Source organism: Tinamus guttatus, unplaced genomic scaffold (genome assembly GCF_059628265.1).
Source record: "Tinamus guttatus ecotype Peru unplaced genomic scaffold, ASM5962826v1 Tinamus_guttatus_pri_ptg000580l, whole genome shotgun sequence".
Lineage (NCBI taxonomy): Eukaryota > Metazoa > Chordata > Aves > Tinamiformes > Tinamidae > Tinamus > Tinamus guttatus.
In genome coordinates this window covers 1083168-1109131 of record NW_028289114.1, presented here as the reverse complement: position 1 = coordinate 1109131, position 25964 = coordinate 1083168, and the positions used below count along the sequence as shown (strand labels likewise).

Genomic DNA, 25964 nt, shown 5'->3' with positions numbered 1-25964 from the left:
CCCGCCGCTCAGCGCTCAGCCCGGGCGGCCCCTGGCCAAACGGCGCCTTCCTGCTCACACTGCTTCCATTTCCTCAGCAACGCCCCAGAACACGCTCGGCAACGCATCAGCGCTAATTAAGCCCAACAGTGATTGAAAAGTCAAGTTTGGGGCCTCGCAACAAGCCCTAATGAGTTCCAGACGTCGGGCGACGTGCTCAGACGGGCCGCACGGCGCTGCCAAGGCAAACAAGAGCCTCCGGCCTCGCACACCGTGCCCGGAGCCGGTGCCCTCCGCGCGCCAGGAAACGGAGGCGCCGTCTGCCATGGCGCCCGCTCCCTGGGCACGCACTGCTCAGACACGCTCCGGGCCCTGCGTTTTGCCCCCTTGTTTTTATTATGTCGCTCTTTCACTTCGGGAGCACAAACTAGCTGGGACCTTTACCCTAGTGCTGCGCGTGGGGCCAGCAAAGCAACGGGCAGTTTGCCAGGCCCCATATGGGCATGCGGGATCATGTCCTCGGCTCCACATTGCCAGGGCGAGCTGGGGCACTGCAATGCCAGCTCTGCAGGCACAGGGTCCTGCTCCCTTCCCCGGATTGCAGCGGGTCAGCAGGCAGCCGGGCTGGCAGCCCACACTGTGCCCAGCCACGGCAGAGCCAGCGCCCAGCTGGGCGCCAGGATGGGGTGACAGCCAAGGGACCCAAAGGTGACAGACACTCAAGCCATCTCCCAGCCACACAAGGACGGGGTCTCACGTAAGGTCATGAGCCACCTCTGCCCAGGCAGTCACTGCACGGGGCTCCATGCAGCAGGAGCTGCCCTTGCGGGCACCGCACCACGAGGGCGGCCGGCCACACGTGTCCCACACTCCGGGGACAGCGCCGGGCCGAGCCGGACACGCGGGGTCAGGACAAGCCCCCGAGGCGCCTCAAGGAGGGCGCTTCCCCAGAGCCTTCCCAAAGCCCCTAACGCCAGCGGGAGCAGCCCCAGGTGCACCGGGACACGCGTGTGCGGCGGGGCGGGAGGGCAGCGCCGCGGGCTCCTCCGCGTGGGGCGAAGCGCGGAGAAAGCGGCTCGCTGGGGCGCGGACCCGGCTCCACCCGCCTCGTCTCGTCTCGTCTCATCTCCCCGTGGCATGGCACGGCACGGCACGGCTCGGCTCGGCACCCGCGCAGCATCCGCGCAGTCCCCCGCGCGCGCACCCACCTCGCTCGCTCCCTGCGCGCGGCTACGCGGCGACTCCTGCGCGCCGCCCGCGCGGCCCTTTTCATTGGCGGCCGCGGCTCCCTGGGAGCCGCCGCCAGCCAATCCGCGCCGCGCCGCCAACTCTGCGGGCCAATGGCGCGCGGCGGGGCGGGGCCGGCCGGCGGGCGCGCACGTGTGCGCGGAGCGGCCCCCGCCCCGGTCGCGGAGCCTGGGAACGGGGAGGGGAGGAAAGGAAAGAAAAAGAAAAGGATTAGGAGGAAAGAAGATGGGAAGGGAAAAAAAGAGGAAGGCGCGTGGGAAGGAGAGCCGAGGGGCTGCCGCCCTCTCGCAGCCCCGCGCGGCCACGGCACAGGCTGCGGAGCGGGAACGCAGCGGTCCAAGAAGTGGGACCGGGCTGTGGGGCCTGGCAACACGGGGGTTGCCGGGAGGCTGCCTGGGCTCAGCCACGGGGATGGCTGTGTTTTTTTTTTTTTTTTTTTAGCAGTAGACAGTGTCTAAAAAGATGTTTTTCTTGTAATTTTTATACCTGCTCAATGTTGAGGAATGACCTTCGTGCTGCCGGTGGCTCCAGGGCCACGACAGGTTTGTGGCACCTCCCGGCTGCGCCAGGCACAAAGGCCCTTTGTGCGGGAGCCGGGACGCGGGCGCCGGTTCGTGCTGGCGCTCCGCGCTCTGCAGCTCTCCCTCCTCGCCCTGTGCAAACAGCAGGGCCGGAGACCTCCGCCCGCCGCGGCCAGGGCCACCACGAGCCAGCAGTGCGGAACCGGTGTCTGAAAGCAGTTCGTTAGGTACCCCCATATGCACAATTTTTAGAAGAGATATTTAAATATATTTGGCTGGAGGGGAGATTTTCAAAATATTCTGGGTCAAGAAGCAAACAAACACCCACCCCAAATGCTAGTGAGGAATTCAGGAGCGAGAAAATCCCTTTGGGAGAGTGTTAAGCTGACCCTGTGGAGGCCATTTGAGGCCAAGCCCAGGGAATGGCACAGGGATATTGCTTTTCAAACTGCTGGCATGGAGGGGGGCATTTGGCAGAAGAAGCATCTGAAATGGCGATGCAATGACATTATCCCGTTTTCCTGGTACACACACGCATGTGGAAAGCAGGGAAGGGTTAGGAGGGCTCCTTCAGCCCGGCCGGTGCAGACGGACACAGCGAGGGCTCTGCGAGCGCTTCCCGAAGGAGCCTGGCCCGTTCCCCTCCTACGCTGCCTCGCAGAGACGTATTTCGTCTGGACATGCAGAAAAATCAGTTGTTATTGATGACAATTTATGCTGCAGGGATGCTCTGCGGCTGTTTCTTCATGCAGAAGTGCGGGCTTAATTGGGAGTTTGTTTTTGCTTTTAAATGGCAGTTGTGGAGATGCGCACGCCACGCCGGGCGATCAGCCCTCCCCGGCGTAACAGACTTCTTCGCACGCAAACACTAGTTTACACAAGATGCAATTAGGCTGCTTCATTTCTTGCTACTCCAAGATGACAAAAACAAGTTCAGAAATACTCTAGATGCCTGTACCCACAACAAAAATATCTGGGACTGTTGGCCTTGGTGATCACACGAGCAGTTCTGGCCCCGTCACTGTTTGCAGGCAGGGAAGAGAGGCATCAAGGGCAGAGCCTTTCCCCCTTTCTACAGGCATCTCCAAAGCCCTAGAGAGCCCCATGGGGCTGGACAGCAGCCCGTGCTGCTTTCCAGGGTTGTGTTGTCTAGGTCTCTGGCGGGTTGAGGGCGGCACCAGGAGCGAGCGGCGCAGGAGGCCGTGCAGGGAACACGTTGCAGGAGCAGCAGTTCCCGCAGGAGCGGCGCTTCCCGCCAGGACAGGGAAGAGCTGCAGCCCGTCCCGAGGAGGCACCGCGTGGGGCGCGGGAAGGAGTCCAGAGCGAGCTGTCACTGACGGCCTCTGAGTAATGGGTCTGGGCTATACTTAGGTCCTTGCGAGGAAGAGACAGAATCATCCCGTGACTAAACACAGCTAAATCCCTGCCACTGCCATCTCCCATAAACTGATGACAAAGTGGCCAAGGGGAAAGATGCTCAGTTATCAGAAACGGAGCAGCAGGAGATTAGAGGCTTCCTGTTGACTCACGGGCACTTTCGGCAGGACGGAGCTTTCGTCTCCCTGCGGACGTGTCTGGCCGTGGCTTCCCCGGCTGCACCCGGGGCTCAGCCGGACTGCAGAGGCAGGAGCTCCTACCCCAGACAAATAGTTGCTAGCTGATATAATGGCAGTAAGAAACTGAAATTAGTAGTTGTTTCTTAACCAAGCAGAATTCCTTTCTTTCCCTGACAAGATGCTGCAAATTAAGCTAGACTTCCTGACTCCTTTAGGTTCGTTTTTACTGGTGTGTCAGGGTCAGGAGTTTACTAGAATTGCTGAGGACAGAGGAGGATAAAACATTAGGTCATCTGTGGAGAGCCAGCATTTCCTAGTGCATCATTCCCTGTGATTTAAAACGTCTTTAGCAATACACGATTCTCAGGTCAGATCTGTGCTTTCTAAGATGGATTTTGCAGGGTCTAACCCAGTAGAGTTTGCAGCTTTATTCCTGATTTGTATTCCTGCCTCTGCGATAGTGAAGAAGACGGTGAGCAATGTGAGTGCAGCTGCTGCAGCTCTCCGGCCCTTCCGAATTTTGGACGTGGAGAATTCAGCCTGTCCTCCCCGCGGCCCCCGAACGTGTTGAGCAGGTCCCGTGGGCAGCGGGGCCGCGGCTCGCAGAGCCGTCCCGCGCGGCCGGCGCAGCGGGGCCGCTGCCTTCAGCTGGCAAACACAGCTAGGAATGCAAGCCTTGCTGCAGCAGAGCGCTCCGCAGGGTGGGAAGGCAGCAATGACCAGAGAGAAGAGGTCTTCAGGTGGTGAAAAACGGGCACTGCTGTGTGCAATGAGAGCGAACTCCTCTGTCGCTACGCCGGGCGCACGTCCTGCGCAGCAGCAGCCTGGTAGCCACGCTTGAAACACTGCCCAGGACACGCCAAGCCCCTTGGCACGAAGGGGATGGGAGGGTTACGAGACCAAACCTGCACGGAGGAGGGCGAGAGGCTGGAAGGAGGAGGAGGAGGAGGAAGGCAGCGCCCGGAGGAGCGGAAAGAGGGTTCTCGAGGTTCTCTGAACCGCTCTGTCAGCCCCACATGGAGGAAAGGGCCAGCTTCCTACCTGGAATTTATGTGGAATTGTTTTGTTGTGAAGAAGTAAAATGCATCCCTGAAGAAACAGAAATGAAATCCTGGAGCTGCTGAAAATGAGCTTTCATATGCTAACCAGGGGCCTGATCCTTTGGGCTGGAAGATCTAATAAAACCCTTGCGTTGCAATCAATACTGCTCCTGGGCGAGTTCACACTCGTAATTTAGAAGAGCTCCGTGGCTCTTGCTCCTTGCTGATACAAGGGAAAATTTGGCGCAGAGACAATGGAAATGGTCAACGACTATAAATATTCTTGAATAAGTTCAGGTTACAGACAACACGTTGCAATGCGCTGGGCTGCTGCAGGTTGAGTGACACGGGGCCCGCGCGCAGCCCGTGACGTCTGCTGTGTCTGTGAGCTGCAAATGAAGCTGCTCACACTGCACGTGCAGGGGTTTCTTCAAACTGTACCACCGTGTCGTCTAGGAAGGAAATTTGTTATTACATTCTTGGCTAGTTCTCAATTTTGCTCTTTTGTACAAACATAAAGGGCTAAGTGAAGTAGAAAATACTGCTGCACAGCTGCTTTGGGTTACCTTTTTGCCCCCATTCCATGAACATAGTGATAAAAAGATTTGGTTGAAATCTTTGAAGAAGTTTGAAGAAATTTTCACTTCCTGTACTCTTAATTAGAGTAAAGCAATCAAAGGTAAATAAGACTGAAAAATAAGTAGAGGAAAATAATCAAAAAGGCAGAAAAATGGTAATTAAACCAGACGGCTCCTTTTCTATTGATTAACAAATAAAACAAGCCAATTCCTGTATGTGCTGATTTTACCCATAGTTATTTGTGAACAGATGTATTATTGCAGTGGAAAAAAATGCTGCATTTTCTACTTTAAGAGATATTTTGCGGCAACATATTATGTTTTTCACTGGTTGCGATCAAATGACTCATCTAGTTTATAGCCAAAAATAGATCAAGTAATGTAGATTAAAAAAATAAACCAGCAATACGTGTGGTTTTGAACGTAACTGTTGTGATATGGCTTTCCTAATTTGGCTATATTCAGGCAAGACTTTTTTTCCAAAGCTTTCCTCAGTTAGTTTCATCATCAAAAGATTATTTGTAGTGAGTAAAGCTCTTAAAATCATGGATCAGTCTGAGTCTCTGAACTCTGTAATCCTATCTGTAAAGTAAAAAATATATGTATATGGGGTTTAAGAAGAAAATTAATCTCCCTTTTCACCTTTTATTTTGAATCTTAAAGGCCTTTTTGTTTTTGGTTTTGGTCCTGGCGATGCAGGTCACACTAAACCGTGGATGGAGGTGCAGGAACGGGACACCAGGTCACCCTTCAAGGTGGCGGCACCTGCGCGTCCCCTGCCAGCGCCGCCCCTCCGCGCAGGGACACGGGTGGGGACGGAGCAGGAAGGGAGGACGCGGATCTGCAGCAGCAAAACTGCTGGGAAAGTGGTGGGAAAGTTTGGCCTGATCACACAGAATGCCCAGGAAGGGCGCTGGGGAGCAAAGGTCTGCGGTAGCTGTGAATGGGGCCGTGCGTCAGTGCCCGGGTTTGCATCTCACTGCCGGAGTTGCTCTATCTGCACGCTGGAATGCTGCAGCATTTAGTCCTTCCCTACCAGAAAGAGCAATGGTAGAGCTGCAAGAACATGGAAGCAACTAACACAATTTTGCAGATCATTGCAGTTAAAAATAAGCAAACTAGAACCAACCTTACCTGCTGCTACACTTTAGAGGTTGGCACTTGGTTTTATGGATTAAGCATGTGTCATTTGCACTTTCCTAAACACATCTTAAAAAAAAAAAAATTAAAGATTTCTGCACTAGCTAGAGTCTTAATTGAAAAAGAAACCCAGAAGCCTCTCCCTTACTCTCCACCTTACGCCTTCTTTTAGAGAAGAATTTAAGACTAGCTTCACATACAACCTGCACCATCACCTCACCTCTACAGCGGGCACAGGATGGAATCCTTCTCTCAGCATCATTCATGAACAAACACCAATTTTAATGCTCAAGCTGTGGTTGGTTTCCCAGTTCTTGCTGCTGTTGCCACTCACAGCACATAAGGCACCTCACTTACTGATTACCCGTGTAATCCTGCATGCTCTAGGGAGATCTCTGCTTTGGTGCAATAAAGTGTTTCCATTTAAATTGATATTATGATGCTCCAATAATTCCTTTTAAAAGGCTGTCGTATCACTTCAATTATTCATTCTGGAAGGGCACATTGTGGTTTGACAGTAGTTGTCCTGTTTTCTTAAATTAACGATATACTGCTTAACTGCTAGCATATTTTTAAGCTGCCATTTACTATAGTAATAAATATTAATCAACCTCTGAAAGAAGAAATGTGCCATTGTTGGAAGAAAGTAAAAGCAAACTTTGTGTTACCCTTAGCTGTCTAGTTTCTGCAGGGACACAAGAAAAATGGTGTTTATCATTTGGTATTTCAGTAGAAAAACACTAGGGTCTTTCTAAATCCATCTAGCTTAACTGCTTGTTCACAAGTTCAAAAAACAAGAAGGAATTTAAAAGAAAGCATTTATTTCCTTGGAGTTTAGCTAGAGTTTATCAAATGTTCTTGTAAGTTAAACCATGCACTGCTTAAAAATGAAAGGCATCTCTGTCCTGCGTGGGTTTTTTTGAGCGGTGCAGACAAAGTCACAAAGGTGATAGTGTCCGTTGTGTGTTCAAGTGATTGCAGGAGCAGCGAGGAGCAGCGGAGGTTTCCGCTCGCGCTCGAGGGGACAGCGTGCAAGGGGAGGGGAGCTGCCTATAGCCACGCGTTTACGCAGGCACGTTCAACAGCTCCACTAGAGTAAGCAAATAATATTTTTCCTTTTCTTTGATAGACCAAAGATAGGAAGCAAGCAAGCTCTGTAGAGAGAAGTAATATCTTTCTTAGACCCACTGATACAATTGAAAAATGTTGAGTGATAGAGTAATGATCTGATGAAATCTCTGGGTCCAAAAGCTTGTCTCCTTTCCAAGCACGTCAGGTCACCTAATAAAAGAGATTTCCCCTCATCTTACCCACATTTTGTCCAAATGAATTTGAAGGACAAGGAACTCAGCGTGACCTGTTTATAACAGCAGAAATTCTGTGTCCAAACGGCAGAGGTTGGATGTCTGCAATTCCAGTGCTGCACTGGGGCCACAAAATCCTCTTTGCCTTTGGAGAGATTTTTGCACTTCTCTTAGTATAAATCCCACCTATTAATTGATAATCTCCTTTTTAAATTAATGTTTAGTTGAAAAAGAACTAAGAGTTCAGACTGTAGCTGGAGATCTGACACACTGGAAGCTTTTCTTAGCCTTAAGGCTTAGTATTTCAGAGAGATCTACTCTAAGCACAAGGAGCAGGCCATTTTTCTCTTCTTTTAGTTCTGGTATGTAGCTGGGAACCAGCTTGCCAGAATAAATTTTCTCTTTTTTCAAGAGCCAACTGTCTGAGCCATTTTTGTAGTTCTCTGCACCTATGGACTTCTTGGGAGGGCATCTCTATAAAATTGGGAGCCCAAACCTTAACCGTGTGCCTATGCACATTTTCAGGCAGCTGAAATGCCTTTCACAGTCTGGCTCAAAAAACAGGAGCAAGTTAGGTTAGCAGCCCTTTTTTATCACTAACAGTAAATTCCCTTTCTTTTTCCCTTTCATTTCAGAGCAGATCACTCTTGTTCCGGTAACGCAGGGTAGGATTTATGGCTGTGATTTAGTAGGTATGAGTTACCTACTCCTGTCTCAAATACTTTGCCAGATGTCTGGCATTCAACCCCCCTGACATTACATGGACGTTCTGGGTATTTGCCTCCAATCATCCATTAGTTTTGTGTTAATCTTGTTTATTACCTCCTTGTTACTCTTTAAAAAATGTCAGCCCATTCATCTCATGGAGGCTCCCACTCAGATGTTGTCTACTAACTTGATTTAAGGTGCTGTAACTCTTTAGACCTGTCACTAGAAAATATGCCCTCTTGGCTGGCTGCGGCTTTGAGAAGTTCACAGTCTGAATCAGCTTCCAGATAGATGGATTATTAGAACACATCTCTGTCCGGAGAGTCGGGATGGGAGACAGGCGTATCTGGAAATAACGCTTCCCAATGAAAGCCTTAATGTTCTAAACAAGTTTGGCCCGCTGCCGTGGAGCTGTCCAAGGAGCAGGGTCGGATACGCTTCCCCCGGCCTCCTAACAGCAATGACCGAGATGCAGAAGGGTCATGAGGGTGAAACGGAACCTGGAACGTCACTGCAGTCAGCAGTCGTCAGGCACGGAGCGGCGGTCCCGTAAAATCCCGTAAAACCGCCCGGATGGGGCCTTGTGCAGCTCTAGTGCCTCTCCTTGTAGGGGGTTGGACCAGCTGGTCTCCAGAGGTCCCTTCTGCGGAAAACAGGAGCTCGTGTGGCGCTCCCCAGCCCGCAGCTCCGGGGAGGACGGTGCCCGCGGGCGCGCGGGGCAGGACGGCCGCGCGGCTCCGACCCGCGCGCGGAGGGAGCGTCGGCGCCGGCACTGCCAGCGGGTCCCGCCGGGGCACTGGGGTTCTGGGCACGCGGGGGGAGATTATTGTGGGAAGCGGCACTGAAACCTGGAACTGGGAATAAACTCCAGAGGGAAAGGATGCTTCATAATTTTAAAAGATAAAGCTATTTCCGTTCTCTGATTCAGTCTTGGAAACATCTCTCTCCCAGGAAATGAATATAAATGAGAAATATACTCAAGTCAAAATCCAAATCATACTTGTATGTTAATATTTTAATTCTGTGAAGTAGGCTTAGTAACATAAACAATGCCACAATGTTGAGCTCATGATGTACGAAATAGAAAGTCTCCTGTTTGCTCTAAGCAGCAATAATCATGTTTAATTTAAGCTACATAGCTTCCTCTTAGAATGACTATGCAGAACATTTTTCTATGTATGCATCATGAATGGAGCTGAAATACTCTAGAATGATACCAGCTGGTCATAATAGTAGGAAAAAATGAGGGAGTGATGGTACAGCTTGTCGCACGCGTGCGTTACGTGGATCCTAAGCAACAGACTTTCTTTACTCCTCAAGCTGTGGCTGCACAATCATTAATGCCAAGTGTGTGCCCTGTCCTAGGACTCGGGTATAGATTCGATATAGAGCAGGAATGAACACACGGTTAAACTTCTGTTCTATTGCCAGCATGCGCAAGGTGATCTTGATGTTGGCTTGTGCTTTTCTACTGGATAGGAGGGAAAAGACAGGATCTGGTCTCTGCAGAGCTGGCGCAGCATGGACAGATGATGCACGATCTCGCATTAAGTGTGCCGGGACAAACTAACCTTTGCAACAAATGTGGATCTACAGGCCACCTTTTTTCTTTTTAATGGATGAGTGGATTGCATCGTGTGTCCAAGGCATTTTTATTAGGGACTAGGAATTCTAAAGCTGTTTTTACACATGTATCGAATGACAGTCTGAGCTGAAATTGGAGAAGAATCCATTTGGTACTGAACTTGCTTATGAAGTATTGGGAATATTTGGGAAGTGAAGAGAGAAGGAAAAATCATTGATTGTAAGGTTGACTGAAACCTGCCCTTCATGATGTGACATGTATATGTATTCAAAACATGATTTTGGAATATGACCATCAGTCAGAAATGAAGCCAGAGTTAGAGTATGTAGTTGCAGAGAACATGTGGAAATAAATCTGTAATTGGAGTTCATGTCTCTGTGCATGCAAAAGAAGCCATGCAAGAGAGAAACCTAACTGTATATTCCTTGTGTCTTAAAGGTTACCTTTAAGAAGAAAAGAAAGAAGAAGAAAAAGAGAAGAGAAGAGAAGAGAAGAGAAGAGAAGAGAAGAGAAGAGAAGAGAAGAGAAGAGAAGAGAAGAGAAGAGAAGAGAAAAAGCTAGAGTATAAGTTAGAGCTACCCAGAGATTTTTCTAACCCATTTTCTAGCCTCAGCTATGGTTTTATGTGTCTCCTTCCTTTAAGCAGTCAATAAAAACACTACTTGCTATGGCAACTACCTCCTTCATCATTCAGACAGACATAATGCACCATTCTAAGGATGCTCGTGCCCATTAGTACTGAAAACTTTTATAGATGAAGTATTTTAATGGAGCTGCTCTGTTACATTAGCATTTTCCATTAGCGTCTTTGGTCATTAGCGTTTTTGGCCATTGGAGGTGTGTGCTCGTGATGGGCCTGGAGCTCTTCCCGGGAGCCTCCTGGCTGCTGCGGCTCGTGCAGATGGGGTCCATAACTACGCACACTCAGAAGTCCCAACAGTCCTGAATCAAGAGGCAAAACTGCTTTTTTTATCTTCCAGCTGCAGTACGAAACAGACCATATTTGCAAAGCAGAGCTTGACGTGTCTGCATAACTCATTGCTGTGGAAGGAGTCATCAGGATGATGTATTGAAACGCAGCCATCTCTGTTATGGTATGCCATGTATGTTTTTAAAAGCTATTTTTAAAATTAATAGTGCTCTCTAATGCTGATAAAGTAGAAAGCATTTTTAATTTGGTGCACTCCCAACCTCCTTCTAAATCCGCATTAGTCTGCTTTCCACTTGACTGAAGTACATCTTTTGAAATATATGATGTTTTGAAATTTATTAATAGTGTACTACAGGAAGGAAATTTTTATTATTTAATGGCTACATCATTGTTAAATGCTATGTAAAGGCTGCTGCTCTTACTTTCCACCACCAATTTCCACCCCAGTATTTTGTGTAAATGCTTCTAATGCTCACTGCCACACGAACGATTAAGCTTATCTTGTAGACTTCTTTTTCTTGGCCAAGGGGTTGCATAAGGTATGTCTACACTACCCAGTGCTATGCAGGATGGAGTCAACTTAAAAAGCTTTAGTTAGCTCATGTACCAAAATGAGTCTACAGACATTCATGTGAAATTCAATGCAAGCTCTTTAATGTCACTGTGAAGGCTGTAACAAATAGCACTTTGTGATATATTGAACTTTATGCATGCACTTTTAATTTTCTGCAGTATCAGGTTTGAACAACTTGGATTTCCAAGAAACTCAGATTTGAATTGTATGAATTGTTTTCTCGGGTACTAATTATTACAGTGTGGAGGCCACCGAGGGAACATCTAAAGTCTAAATTTCCGTTTCCTACCATGTGTGCGTATTAACATTTTAGCACAGCAAATCATTTTCATAGTTTATAAAATGTACAATACATTACCCAGGGGGTTAGCTTAGGGATATGTTTGCACATTTACTGCCTTATAGACACGGATTAGCTGGGTCAGGGCGGGATCCGGCGGTCCCCTCTGCTCCCCCCCATCCCCAGCTCCCTGTGGAAGCCACCAGGATACGGACCCGGGCCATCCCCAGGTGCGTGACTTGGATACTGGGTATAGGTAGGTAAGGACAAACCCCCGGTGTTTCTGTAGGAACCTGGACGCAGCGGGCAGGGGGTGCGTAGGCCTGTCCTTGCGAAGGGGACACGTGCGGGTGCCCTGCTAGGGCCAGGGCGATGGTTCCTGTGGGGTAACCCCCCCTGCTGCCCGTGGTGTCCCCTGCGAGGAGGAGCTGTGCTTCAAACGGGACAGCTCCACCAGCCTGGCCTGCTGGGTCAACAAACGGGACAGCTCTACCAGCCTGGCCTGCTGGGTCAACAAACGGGACAGCTCTACCAGCCTGGCCTGCTGGGTCAACAAACGGGACAGCTCCACCAGCCTGGCCTGCTGGGTCAACAAACGGGACAGCTCTACCAGCCTGGCCTACTTGGTCAACAAACGGGACAGCTCTACCAGCCTGGCCTGCTGGGTCAACAAACGGGACAGCTCCACCAGCCTGGCCTGCTGGGTCAACAAACGGGACAGCTCTACCAGCCTGGCCTGCTGGGTCAGCCCCGCTGCGCAGGTAGCATCGTACTGGGTGATAACCCAGCGTCCTTGGCTGCGTAATATGCCATAAAAATACTCACCACAAGGCAAAAAACAAACCAACCAACCCCACTGTCACCATCTCTTGCGAGTTCCTCTGTAACTCTACCCTATGCCAAAAACTGGAACCCTGGCTGATGCCTCCTGCTGCTGGAATCACGTCATGTGGGGTGCTCCATGCAGCTCGACAGAGACTAAGGCACAAATATGCCTGTGAGAAACCACCAAAATTATTAATGGTGTTTTTGTAACCTTTTTATGAGGAGATACTCACTTCGAACAGCAGTGCCAGTGTTGGCATGCTGGACCTTTTTTCCAAAGAGGTTTAATTGAGCTAGGTATAAATAGCATATCACTAAACAAGACCTTTTGGCTCTGTGAATCACATCTAAAATATTTGTAAGCCCTCCACAGTCTCTGATGGTGAAGAATGTGCTCATTAGGCTAGCCCAGATGTATTCTGCAATCCAGTGAGAACCTAATTTCTCCAGTAGATAAATCACAGGAATAGTGATTGAATGTACTTGAGTGCAACAAGCCATGCCACGGGGCTAAGGTGCAGCTCGGAACACCATGCAGCAGGTGTCTGTGGGACTTCGCACACCGGAGAGGTCCACAGAAAGATTCTGGAACAAAGAACACCAAGAACCTGTGTTTATTGCATTCCATTTAATTTACTGCTTATCTCTGAGTACTCCAAAATAGCTCTAAAAGCCCCCCAAACAAACAAACCTGAAATAAAAACAAAATAGAAACTGCTTTTTATATGTCTGAACATGAACATGCAAACTCACCCAGGCTGTTCAGCAGTGCCCCACAAAACCTGCAGGCTCAAACACCATGCACGGACCTAGTTGTGCTCAGGATAGCACAGGCTCTGCCTCTGGACGTACCTTTTCTCTCAAGCAATCCTGTTGAAGCAAGAAGAAATGTTGGCTGGTGCTGTGACAAAACGTAGTCCTATGTCTTAGTCAACCTCTAAGTGCCAATCAGGATTGAGACTTGCATTCGCAAATATTAAGAAAAACTCCATTAAATAAGGTATCACGTGCCACCTAGAGAATCATGTAGGGAATGCAGGGAAACACATAGAAGTGATTAAATTTGTCGATAAAATTTTCCTCCTGAGGGTATACAACACGTTCTGGACTTCCCTGTGTCCATGCACCTTCTGCAGGACGTCCCGACACGGTGCTGGACGGCTTCAGCTACCAGCAGCCAGTGGGGTCTTTGCTCCAGTGAAAACCAAATCAGCTGAGAAAGTCTCTCCTTAATCCTCTCTTATTCTTTGCAACAGCCAGGGCTCAAAGGGATTTGCGGCACACTTCTGAGCATGAAATACTGGTGATTAACATCGGTTCCAGGACTACCTCGCATATATCTTTAATCAAAATGACACCAAACAGTGGACAGATTAAGGGAAATGTTAGAAATCATGGGGGGAAAGGTAACACTTCTGAAAGAGCTGGTCTGTCCTGTGGCTGCAGGGCAGGTTATGGGAAACTGTGACCAAACTGCTGAAACTGCCAAACCAAAACAGCAGCAGCAAGGGCACCAAGAGAGCTGCCAGTCTATTGGCATCGAGTGTCCTGCTCCTAATCGGGTTCCTCGCAAGCTTTTCATGGCTAACAAAAATATTGGAGAGAGTGAAATCGCTAGACTCCTGGAGGATTCCTCTGAGTTCCCCAAGGGAAGAAACAAGATGTCATTTCCAAAATATTGGGCATGAAGCCTCAGAGCACTCTGCAAGTGTGCTTTGGTTGACCAAAAAAGAGGATTTGGAAATAAAAGAGAAACCCAGGCAGGTGGAATCGAGGAATTACATCCACAGAACCAACAAACATGTCAGCCGCTGAATTCCAAAGTGCAAAATTCTCATCAATCATTAACCAGGGAAGAAAAGACCTATGTTCTGCATTGCCAAACTGCCCATATAAATATTGGGCTATATGTTAAAATAAACCACATAAAAATAATCACAGGTATAGATGAGAAGCAACAGCCTGTGGTGAGCTCCTTCAGGAAAACCTGGACAACGATATTCCACATAATAACCCATTCCTCAAAGAACCCTTACTTCATGAAATAGAATATCATGGCCTTAATCCTAATGTCAAAGCTAAGTCAGAACTTGTAATGACAAATCAATTGAAATAATTGGAATTTTGATTGAGAAAAGAGCGAAAGGTTTGGCTGAGAAGACGGAAAATCTGAGTATGCAACAACAGAATAGAGAGACCTCTCCTTAGATAGTAATGAAGAAATATCTCGAAGTGAGCCTGGATGGTTCTTTACATATTTCTTGTTCACTCCTTAGAGAACAATCTCTGGCCTTAAAAATAGAAGACAGAGGAGAAATGTTCTCAGTGCGATGTTCCAGCTGGAAAGACTTCCGCTTCTCCCTGATTTATGTTTGCACATCAAAATTAAAAATGGCCAGAAATTCTGATCTCTCACTACGGTCACTTGGAAGTAGTTGGAAGTTGGTACAGAACTCATGCACATACCCAGAGAAAGAGCTAGGGCAGAGAATCTGCTAGTGTGGAAATGTCAAGAAGGTTGAAGTTCCTGTTTTCTCATATTTTGAACTTTCCCATATTTTTCTACTTCATGATATTATGAATGTCCGCAGTATGTGTATTTTAACTAAATGAGATGTCCTTGAGAAGTAACTGCTATGAATGGATTCCATTTGTGTGCATTCTCTACAAAGTTATTGTGCAGTTCATGTTTTTAAAAAAGTTTCGATTAAGACACTTAGTTTATTGTTATTTATAACCTGTGCTGGCCCCTTGCCCTGCTGCTGAGAGAAGGATTCCATAAAATATGAGAGGACAAGCTAGTCACATTATATATATATATATATATACACATATATATATATATATATATTCATGCCAAAAGTAATGAGTAGAAAATTATGTTTAATTGTAATTGCTTCAATTTTACACCAGTCTGTGATAGTCGCTGCGTATCGGGGTCATCACATCTTCTACATTTAGGTTTTCACTTGGTCCAGAGAAGGCCGCAGTAATTCTTCTGTTGATTGCAGTGCAGGAAGTGTCCACTCATTTCAGCAGGAATTAGCCCAAACTGTAAGCTGACAATGCCAAAACATGACGACTATGTTATTAATTTTACAGATTTATGTAGTTATTTTGCAGCATTTTATAGCACCAGTCTTTGCTATAATTAGGTATAAATAGTGTTTGCATTCAAGAAAGCAACAAAAAAATAAGTGTCTTGATAAAAGTCAGCAGCTCATGCTTATCTGTGATTAATTATGTGTTACTTTTAAAATAAAAAAAGCTATGTGTTTACGGAAAATGGAAAGAGACTCTTTTTTTTTTTTTTTTTTTTTTTTTTTTTTTTTTTGCGTAGTGCAATGAATTAATGATTGTATATCCAGCAACGATCAGACACAGATGTTGCACAGAGGAAACCCTGGAGCTGGCAGCTGGAGCCCGACCTTCCTCTTTTTCAGAATCGGTAAGAAAACTCCCGGGGAAGGAGGTGTGAGGCGATCTCCACTGAACCCCTCCTCGCACCGCTGGCACTGGGCTGGGAACGGCCGGGAGGGGACACGAGGTGGCGCTGACCTAAAGCAGGAGAGGGGACACGCGGTGGCGCTGCGCTGAAGCGGGAGAGGGGACACGAGGTGGCACCGATCTAAAGCACGAGAAGGGACACGCGGTGGCCCTGATCGAAGCAGGAGAAGGGACACGCGGTGGCACTGATCGAAGCGGGACAGGGGACACACGGTGGCGCTGATCTGAAGCAGGACAGGGGACACGCGGTGGCGCTGCGCTAAGCCACGAGAGGGGACACGCGGTGGCGCTGATCGAAGCGGGACAGGGGACACGCGGTGGCCCTGATCTAAAGCACGAGAAGGGACACGCAGTGGCCCTGATCGAAGCAGGAGAAGGGACACGCGGTGGCCCTGATCGAAGCGGGACAGGGGACACGCGGTGGCCCTGCGCTAAGGCCCTTCCCGCCGCGCAGCCGCTCGGCCCCGTCGGGCCGGGCTGCCGGGGCCCTGGGCACGGACAGAGGCTGCGTTTCTGCAGGATCCCTAGCGGAGCACGGCCGCCCGCTACGGCGTCTTGGAGGGTTTGCCCGTTACTGCATGCCTGAAACGTGCGTTTAGTGCTGATGATGGCACGCATTTTTAAACTATCTCTAGCATTATAGCTAGGAAGAAGCCAAGCAACTAAGCAATTCACAGCTAAGCAACTGGTTCACAACAGCTCCCCACTGACGACCATGGGCTGGTATATATTAATATTTTGGTAGTCTTTTACAGTATTGGGAGGTTTGTCACTGGTTACCTATAGCAGTGCTCAACGTTTCTCCCTAGGCAGTTACAGTTCATTTGGAATTCACGATAGGCTCCCTGAAGCCAAAAATCCTTTTATTTTCAGCACATTATGAAGCCTGAGGCATCTCTCCTGCACCTTGGCACGCAAGCCAAAATCCAGATGTTTGGCAGGTGTGCCCATGAACACCGCTGCATTTCATCATCCTTAACCAGGCACCACTTCTTTAAGAGACAGATGTTCCAGCGCCCTCCCTTCCCTTTCCCTTATCCAAGATGGACACGCGGCAGGTACCGTCTGCCCTCAGCAATGATGGCGCTCGTAACCTTTTTAAGCGCTTCCTGCCCTGAAAAAGTATGGCTACCAGGCGGCACCTTCTTCCCTTAGCTAACATGGCTGCCCCCTGGTGAGGGGTAGTAGGGGGCAGTGGTGGCGGAAGTGACGCCGTGGTCACGTGGGCTGCTGGGCTCTGACCGGAGCTGTCCCCAGCCGCCCTCTCGTCCCTCGGAAAATGGGGACTTTCGGGGAAACGTCCCCGTAAAGCACCCGTATTCCTTTGTATCCTCACCTCACCATGGAAGCACCGTGCGCGTGTTTAACTTGGAGCCTGCCTTCAGTAACTCTGGAACTCATTTGTGAATTTGGACTAGCAAAAAGTCTGAAAGATAACAAAATGCATCCAAGTTCCATGAAAAAAAAGAGCACAAAACTGGGCTGTATGAATCAATAAAAAAGACTCTCATCACGGCCCAGTCAGAAAGAAGGAAAATCCCTGGGCGCTTAATCTCCATATGGAACTTCATTCCTGTGAGGGTGCCAGAGCCCTGGCACAGGCTGCCCAGAGAGGCTGTGGAGGCTCCTTCCCTGGAGATCTCCAACCCCCCTGGATGGACCCTGTGCCCCTGCTCTGAGTGTCCCTGCTGGAGCAGGGGGTGGACTGGGGGATCCCTAGAGGTCCCTGCCAACCTCAGCACTGCGGTGCTGTGATGTTTCAGCGTGCTGTGGCTAATGGAATCGCGCTCCCGCACGGCACCGCCTCGGCCTGCCCGTTGCTGTTTCCCTCCCTCGCTGGCGCTGAGGCGCCTGGCCCAGCTCCCCTCCGGCACGCGGCCGGCCCCGCTCTCGCCCGGCCCCGCGCCTCGTCCCCGGGCGGTTGCAGGCGCTGGCCGGGCTCCAGCTCCGCTCTGTCCCCGCTTGTCTGCTCCGCAGGGCCCGCCTGCCTGGCGGCGAATGTGCGCCGGAGAGACGGCTCCGCGGCGGGAAGGGCAGCGCTGGGCAGCCCCGCCACCCCTCTCCCTGCCCTGTCACCCTGCGGACACCCGCTCCCCGCGCTGCCCCAACCGCGCGGCGGGCCGAGAATCGGAGCGGGATCACGGAAAGAGGCGGAGGGCGCAGAAACGGCGGGGAGCCCCGGCCCGTCCCCGCTCCCCGCCCGGGCCGCCATCCCCCGCCTCACGGCCCCGGCGGCCCCGCCCCCGCGGGCAGGCCCCGCCCCCCGCCCCCGGGAGGCGGGCGGCGGGGGGCGGTACCAACGGCGGCTTCAAGACGCCTAGCGCGCGTGCGCGGCCCGCCCCTGCCCGCCGCCGCTGCGTCCGCGCGTGCGCAGCCCGCGCCGCGCCGCGCTGCTCGGGGGCGGCCGCCGCGCGCCTCCCCCTCGGCCAGGCCCCGCCGCGGCGGCCCCGCCTCCCGCCCGCCGCGGCTGCCGCACCGGCTACGTTCGCAGTCACGATGGCGGCCGCTGCGCGCAAGGTAAGCGGGGCGCCGAGCCCGCGCGGCGGGGCCGGGGCGGCGGGGCCGCGCCTCACGCCGTTTGTTTTCCGCCCTGCAGGTCGGAGCAAAGTTTTCGTGGCCGGCGGCCGCCTGAGAGCGAGAAGCGCCGAGCGGGCGGCGTCCGGGCCGGGCCTCGAGGCCTCCGCCGCCGCGCCGGGGCCGCCGCGCCGCGCAGCGCCGCGAGCGGGGCCTCCCCATGCGCAGCCACCTGCGGCGGCGCTGAGCGGAGCGGAGCGCTGCGGAGCGGAGCGGGGCGGGCGCCACCTCCCGCCGCCCCCGGCGGGGCTCCCGGCCGGCACTTCCTGGAGCGGCCCCGCGCCCGCCGCCCCGACAGGAGCCGCCGCCGGGAGAGGAGCCGCCGCCGCCGCCGCGCCCGGAGCCGCCTGTCACCCCCGCGCAGGCCGCCCCGAGACCCTTCCCGCGCTGGAGCCGCTGCCCCGAGCAGAGCTGGGAGCCCCCGGCTCGCGCCTTATCTCCTTCCTTATCTGAGCGGCGGGCTCTAGGCCAGGCCCGCTTCGCCTTTTTTTTTTTTTTTTTTTTTTTTCCCTTTTTTCCCCTCTTCATCTTCCTCCTCCTCCTCCCCCTCAACCCAGCAGAGCTCCCACAGCCCCATCCCAGATCGAGGACCACGTCTCCCGCTTCGCTTCAGGACACCAAGATGAAGAAGTGTGGACCGCGGTGCGAAGCCACTAGAGATTGTTGGGGCGCGCGGGCTGCCTACTCGCCTTCCAGCTCCTGATCTGCGCCAGCGAGGACGCTCGCCCTGTCCCCTGCCCCTGCCCTTGGTTCCATGTGCATAGGTCAGAAGTCTGGTCAGTGTTTTGTTTACGGAAGGGGGGGAAAAAAGAAGGCAGTCGAGATCCCAAACAAAAGTATTTGTATGACTCATCTAGTTGGATTTAAGACATCCTATCCTTCTTCCAAGGAGCCTCTGCTTCTCTTTGAAGGCATCAGATGCTTGTTCCTGTTCTTCCAGAGGAGGATGGATTGAGAGTTGTACAGTTTAGACTTTTTTTGGGCCACTGCTATTATTAAAAGACATAATGGGGCTTTTTCACTGGATTATTGCCAGAATTAGTTTACACACTGAAACAATGAGTTGTTAGGCCTCTCCTATACAATAATGTTTGTCCTGCTTTAATGTAAAGTTGCTGTGGAGGTTTGGGTTAATAATTGTGGAGGACAGTCTGCATCAGAAGAGGTTCTCTTCATCTCTGGTTGGTGCGGCCACCCCAATCTGTCCTCGATGCCTTCAGCGTTGGCCATCTTCACTTGCCGCCCGAACTCTCACCCGTTTCAGGAGCGTCATGTCTACCTGGACGAGCCCGTCAAGATCGGCCGCTCGGTGGCTCGCTGCCGCCCGGCCCAGAATAATGCGACTTTTGACTGTAAGGTGCTGTCCAGGAACCACGCGCTGGTCTGGTTTGACCACAAGACAGGCAAGGTACGATGTTTTCTCTTCTTGATTAAAAATAATGAACTGGGCCTTTCTAGCAAGTTTACAGATCACTAGTTTCTCCCTGGTAAATATAGTTGAGTGTGGAAGAAACAAGAGTTGTCATAGAGTTGGAATTATTAATTTTTGGCAGGTAAGTTGATAATTTTGTTCCAAGCTTTAAGTATTATTTGAGAAACATAAAATAACAGTCAGAGAAGGTGGTAAATGTTGAAAAATGTGCATTCTTGTTCTTTGCTGGAAGGATGTTATTTTTCAGGTGAGTAAACCAAATCTTAAAGCTTAGGCTTACATGAATGAAATAATGCAATAGTGTTTTTCAAATGCTGTAAAATTACTATTTTATTTGAATGCGTAAATAAATCTCATTGTGAGGTGCTGTCAAAAAGCCAGTTAAAAGATCACCTGATTTTTCATGGCACTCTTCCTAGTTGCCTTATGGAAACTGTAGAACAAGTATTCTGTTCTTTGGGTCTGGCAGGAAGTTGCTCCCTGGGAGCAGGAATGCAACAAATCATAATGTGCAAGATACTTTATCACTGACAGTGAAAATAGTATTAAAATACATTTCCTGCTATCTTAACTTAACATCCTCAGAAAAACAGTAGCTATCACATTAAGTGAAATTTAGGGGCTCTGTAGTTCATATTTTGTCCACTAGGGATTGAACTGGGACAAGTTAAAGTCATTTTACTTAATGTCTGTCAAGTTAATTTTAAATTTCCACTGAGAAACTAACAATGTGCACATTACAGTCACCTGGCCCTTTGTCTTTTAAATATATTGATGTTGTGCCCTAGAACTTTATTTACTGTAAATTAAATATGCCTTTTGCTTCCTTGGGTGCCCTTCTATGAAATGTGGTTAATGTAGTTCTTCATTTCTAATGGTAATACGGCCTGTAACTAGTGTGCTGTGCTGTTTTTTTTAGTAGGGTGACACAGCATAAAGAACAGTAGAATGCAGTCAAAGTTCTTAAACCTTCTGATGTTAACTATCCTGTGTTATGCAATGTCTGGGCATGATGGGACAAGACAAACATTTAACTTCTCAAGGCTGGGTTATGCCATGACTTTCAAGTTACCTGCATTTAATTGTACGAACCACTATTGTATAAGTGTTCATTAAGAACATTGTTTTGGGCCTCTGTAATGCATATGATGTGCATTCTTGATCTTAGACACTTGAGAACTGAGGTGTGTGAAATACGGCTATATGCACTTTAAGATTAGCATGTAACCCTTTGTTTCGCTTGACCGACATGTTCTGCTTTAGTATACTGTTTTAAATATAAACCGTGTTATGCGTATAGCTTTTTATCAACACATCTCGTGATTTATAAAGATTAAGACCCTCGTGTGCTCTGCTATGACTATAAATAGCCTGGCCATATTAAAGATGGTTTAATTTGACAAAGCCTTTGGTGTTGAGCAAGTCTGCTAGCTCACAGAAGAGTTCAAAAAGCAGTCAGCTGTTTGTTGTTGATACGTTCTTAAGTTAGCTTTGTTTTCTTTCTAATACAGGCCAAACAAGTGATATGCCTATTTATTTTGTCTGTCCTCTAAATTAGCAAGCAGGTAGTAGTAAATAAGACAGAGATGTGTAACAGCCTCTGAGATTGTCCTGTGAGAAGTTGGTGGAAGTCTTTGGAAATTGTCTAATCTGTGTGGAGGTCGGTGGCTGTCGCGCTCAAGTGAAGAGTGGGGTTTGGTTGATTCATGTTACAAGTCTTGTAGGCATTATTGTAAGTCTTAGGCGTTAGATGGTGCAGTAGAAGCTTTAAGATATTATTGTTGTGCTCTGGAGGAGCGTGGACTGTTTATCCCTGTTTCTTGGCAATCTAGTCAGGTTTTTGGGAATCTGAATGGGTATCTGAGTAGTAAGTTTGAAGAGGAAGTGACAATTGGAGAAGAAAGGAAAACATGTTCTTGGAGATGATAGAAAACACTTTGGGAAAATGCAAGTGAAGTTATAGTGGTGTATATAGAGCCTTAATCTTATTTTTGAATCGCAAAACATTTTTAAAAGTTTGTAGAGTTTTCAAGGTATAAGCAAAAAGCTGTACAGTTATGCCAAGAACATCTGCATGCAGGCAAGTGTATTATTATTGTTTGCAGAACATCAAATAGGCACGTCTGACTTGGGAATATATTGTTGTCCTATTGATGAACTATACTTAAACCCACATAAACTCTCTTTGCCCCAGTATTTGTAAGCATTTCTCAAACACATATATAAAACTTTATCAGTTTTGGTTTTTATGGAAGATAAAAGATCTTGAAAGGTTGATATAGTAGCAGAGAAATCTTCAGATAAGCGAGTGGAATTCATGGATGTTTTAAGGCTCAGGTTTCCCAGTCTGTGGGCTTCGCCGATGCTGTTTTCTGACGTTCCCAGTCGCTCTGTCTGGGTGCTGTGCAGCCTCCTGAGCTGCCTTTCAGTTATACTGTAAGGTGCTTTTTTATTTTTTTACTTTTTGGGCAGAAGTTTTTGCTTGTTTTGCTAGTTAATCACATGAGTGATCCTATTTGCTACCTGTCCATAAACAAATGTATCGGCAAAGTCTATGGAGAGGAGGTGGGAGAGGGAGCACTGGTGAATGTTGGCTAGGGAGCTCGTATGCAAATTCCGTGGGGGAGAGGTGGGCTGCACTGAAGAAAACCATAAAAATAGACTGTGCTGAAGATGATATACTTGTGAAAATGTGAATGTTTGCTGTGCAGAAGGACATTTTGACTGTGCTTGGCAAAAGCTCCCTGCCCGAAGGAGCTAATGCCTGTGTAACACCAACATTACCACCAACAAATGAGGATCAAGTCTTCAAGATCAGCAGTGAGAAGATGATATTTAAAGCTGTGTTTGTCTCTAAAATGGTTTCTTACATAATGAGTAAACCTGAAAATATGTATGTTGAAGGTGGAGGCTAGTACCTCTTCTCAGGCTTTTCTGTGTTTAATTTTTGTAGAAAAACAGTGCTGTGTCTTGTTTTGTTTGTGGATTTTTTTATACAGCAGTAACATTAATGTTTTATGCTTAGGATTGATTTTCTTGAGTAATTGCAAATTAATGAGTCTTTTTAAAGATGTCTGAAAAAATGACTCACCAGATATGTAGGAAGTTGATGTTGTGCTGAGCATGGGGTGCTCCAAAAGTGTGAATCAAAGCAAAAGAAAGCGTGCTACACTTAAAAAAAAAAAAAAAAAAAAAAAAAAAAAATCTAAATATGTGTTCAGCTTCTCTCACTGCATATCAGCAAAAACACTTTAAAACCCACTTAACAGAAATAGTCTTAAATTTGAGCCTTTAAAAAAAAAAAAAAGAAGAAGAAGAAATTGAAAACCTTTGAGAATTTACATGTGCCTTTTTCCAGGCTGAAATTCTTCTGGAAGTTTTTAGTAGAAGTCTTAAGTTCCCAGCAGATACCCAGAGTTTCAAAACATAAGTTTCTCTGAGCTCTTCAGGGCCTTAGGTAATTACCTTTATAAATCCCTCATATAAAGAGTCCATCATCACAGTTTACCAAATGCACTGAGTAATGGTGCAGGAGATAAAATACTGTCTTACCCCAGAAGGGCTGCAAATGACTGGTCATTTTTAGTGACTGAAAGAGAGTGTATTGGCACAAATTTCCATGTTAGGATGGCAGCTAACGGTACTGTTTTGTTAAGTACAGAATGGAAATGCTCTGAGGTGAGCCTTGTGTTTAGCAGCTATCTAGGGCACTGAAGTTCTGCAAAGAACCACCTGAAAATCTAGCAACTCTAATCAGTGTATGGAAGGCCAATTAATCAACGTGATGGCGGGTGAAATGTAACAGGGCTGTGCTTGAGGACTTCCAGCCTCAGAATGGGAGGGATGAAGTTGGGAAGGAATTCCCCTTTGCAGGGAGAGCATCCCTGCACGATTCCTGACGATTGCAGAAAGACTTTTACACCCCTTCTATTTTTAGGAAGGCTAAAAGGTCAATCTAGGGAACTACAGACTGGTCTGCGGCTTTTGTCCTTGGGAAAGTCATGGAATGTGTTGTCTTGGAATATGTTTCCAGACATGAATGAGAAGTGGTTGCAAACAATCAGCACCCGTTGGTGGGTGTGGGCTGCCCTGGCTGATGTGATTGCCCTCCGTGATTAAACGTGACCAGGTGTGTGGGCAACAGGAGAGGGCAGCAGATGTCACTTCCTTGCCTTGCCTTCCTCCTCCGAGTTAGGACTCCGTGGGCTGGGTGAGTAGAAGACAAGCAGGCAGTTAAAAGGACCCGTCGGGGCGATCAGGTAATAGTCTGTGCTCCAGAGATGCTGGTGACGAGCCCAGGGCACCGTTCCGCTCCTCATTGACATTGCTGGCGTGGAGGGGACCATGGAGAGCACAGCCCAGAGCCTCGCGTGGAGGCCAGGAATTCGGCAGGACTCCTTTTCTGGATGCCCTGTTTCTTCAGAGGTGTTAGAGTTAGTGCTGCTTCTCAAATTTAGTGTCATGGGGGCAAAAAATGATATTTGGAGCTACAGGACATTTCCACGGGAGACTATTCCTGGTGCCTCCTATAAAGACCCGTGTGGTTTCTGTTGTGTTATCTGTGGAGCTGAACAAACACTTAATTTTTCAGTCCTGTCAGTGTTGCCCCGTGCTTCCTGTCAGCACTGCCTGCGGAGCAGACACTTTATCTTCCAAACATTGAATGTTTATTCCTAGTGGCCTAGGAGACTGTGACCTGGGATCTGCTGTAATACACTGAGGTGAAATTTCAGTGCTTAGATGCTTTCAGTAAGAGGTTGAGATCAGCCAGCTCTTAAATATACCTATTAATAATTTTATGTAAGTCATTCTCACCCTAAACGAACTGCCCAATTTTAACTTAATGTGATTGTAAGTGTAGAATTCGGAGAAACTCTCTGTTTTACCCAAGTTCAACACAGTATTTGTTTTAGAACAGAATAGAAGGGCTGCTGCCATTTATAGTAGAGGGAAGATGTGTTGCCGAGAAGGATTTCCCTGCAGAGACAGCATCTCGAGCCATTGCTGCAGAGCTCAGACTAATTCCTGGAGCTGGTCCATCGCAGTCATGATGCAGCTATCCTGAGCCAGGAACACCAACACACTGATTAACTTCTGAAAACAAAAATCCCTTCTGCATTTGAAATGAATTTTTACAAACCTCAAATGAATCACGCTGCTTAGCAGTAAGGAGGGCCAGCGAGTGTGTTTACCTTGGGTCTCTAATGAGATGGTTTAGGTTGATTCCTGTTCCCAGGCTCGTAGAAGGGTGTTGGGCTCTCATACACTTCCATTATATAAGCTCTCCTTGGCCTTGTCTGAGAGGCTGTCGCACATTTGCAGCAATGCTTTGATGTTTAGCAGGTGGGTTTGCATTCGACTGGAGAAATGCTTTTCATTTGGCTTTCCCTACGTTTTATTTTTTTTTAACTGAATTTATGCAGTAACAGTTGCTTTCTTATCTAATATTAATTTAAATGATGCATCCTTTAGCAGGCCAGGTAGGTTAGAATATTTGACTGTGTCAATGTAAAAGGATTGTTCTGTTTCCGATTTGAATTTGATCTAGCTAAAATTCCATAATATGTAGAGAAGTACTTCAGCTCATTTATTTTGTGTGTTTTGTTTGCTTTATTTTTTTCTTATTGGTCAATTCTTCTAATGAATAAGTTGAAGTGAAAACACCAAATTTCATGGTTTATGGACTAAGCTGGCAAGTGAAAGGGAGTGAAGAGAGCTGTTTCCACACTGAAATCTAGCGATTTTGCAGGCTTTTGCTGCTGAATTGTAGGATTGCTTTGTCTTTGTTGTCTTTGTGTGGTGTTTTTTTTTTGAGTCATATCAATAATTGCCTCCTGTTGATGTTGTGCATGTGCTGGGCGTTTGGACCCAGGTTTAGTTGAGTCTTCCCCCTGGCTCTGTCTCCGTGGTCCCAGCTGCCCGGAGCCGTTTCTGCCCGGCCCGCTCGTCCCGGGGGGCGCGGGTCGGTTCTCCGGGAGCCCCGGACACGGAGCTGGAGCAGGCGGCACCGGCCGAGCTCCCGCGAGGAGACCTCCCTGGCCGGAGACCCCTCGTCTTGGCGGGATGGAAAAGGGCCGGCGCGCTGTAGGATCAAAGCTTTGCGGTGCCATAGCAGACAAACATGCACAGACTGAGCAATGACTTCGTTTCAGTCCTGAGAAAATACAACTAAATGATGAGCT

At 48.6% G+C, this 25964-nt stretch overlaps 1 protein-coding gene across 3 annotated transcripts in view; it reads left to right on the top strand.

Annotated features, from left to right (window-relative positions):
• Positions 1 to 19092: 19092 nt before the first annotated feature.
• The window catches only part of SLMAP (sarcolemma associated protein), a 64713-nt gene continuing 57841 nt past the window's right edge, over positions 19093 to 25964 (top strand). For all 3 annotated transcript variants that reach the window (XM_088534625.1, XM_088534623.1, XM_088534622.1), the window contains exon 1: positions 19093 to 19758. In XM_088534625.1, coding sequence (XP_088390751.1) covers positions 19561 to 19758 — 198 coding nt within the window. In that variant the 5' untranslated portion in view covers positions 19093 to 19560. The remainder of the gene's footprint in view (positions 19759 to 25964) is intronic.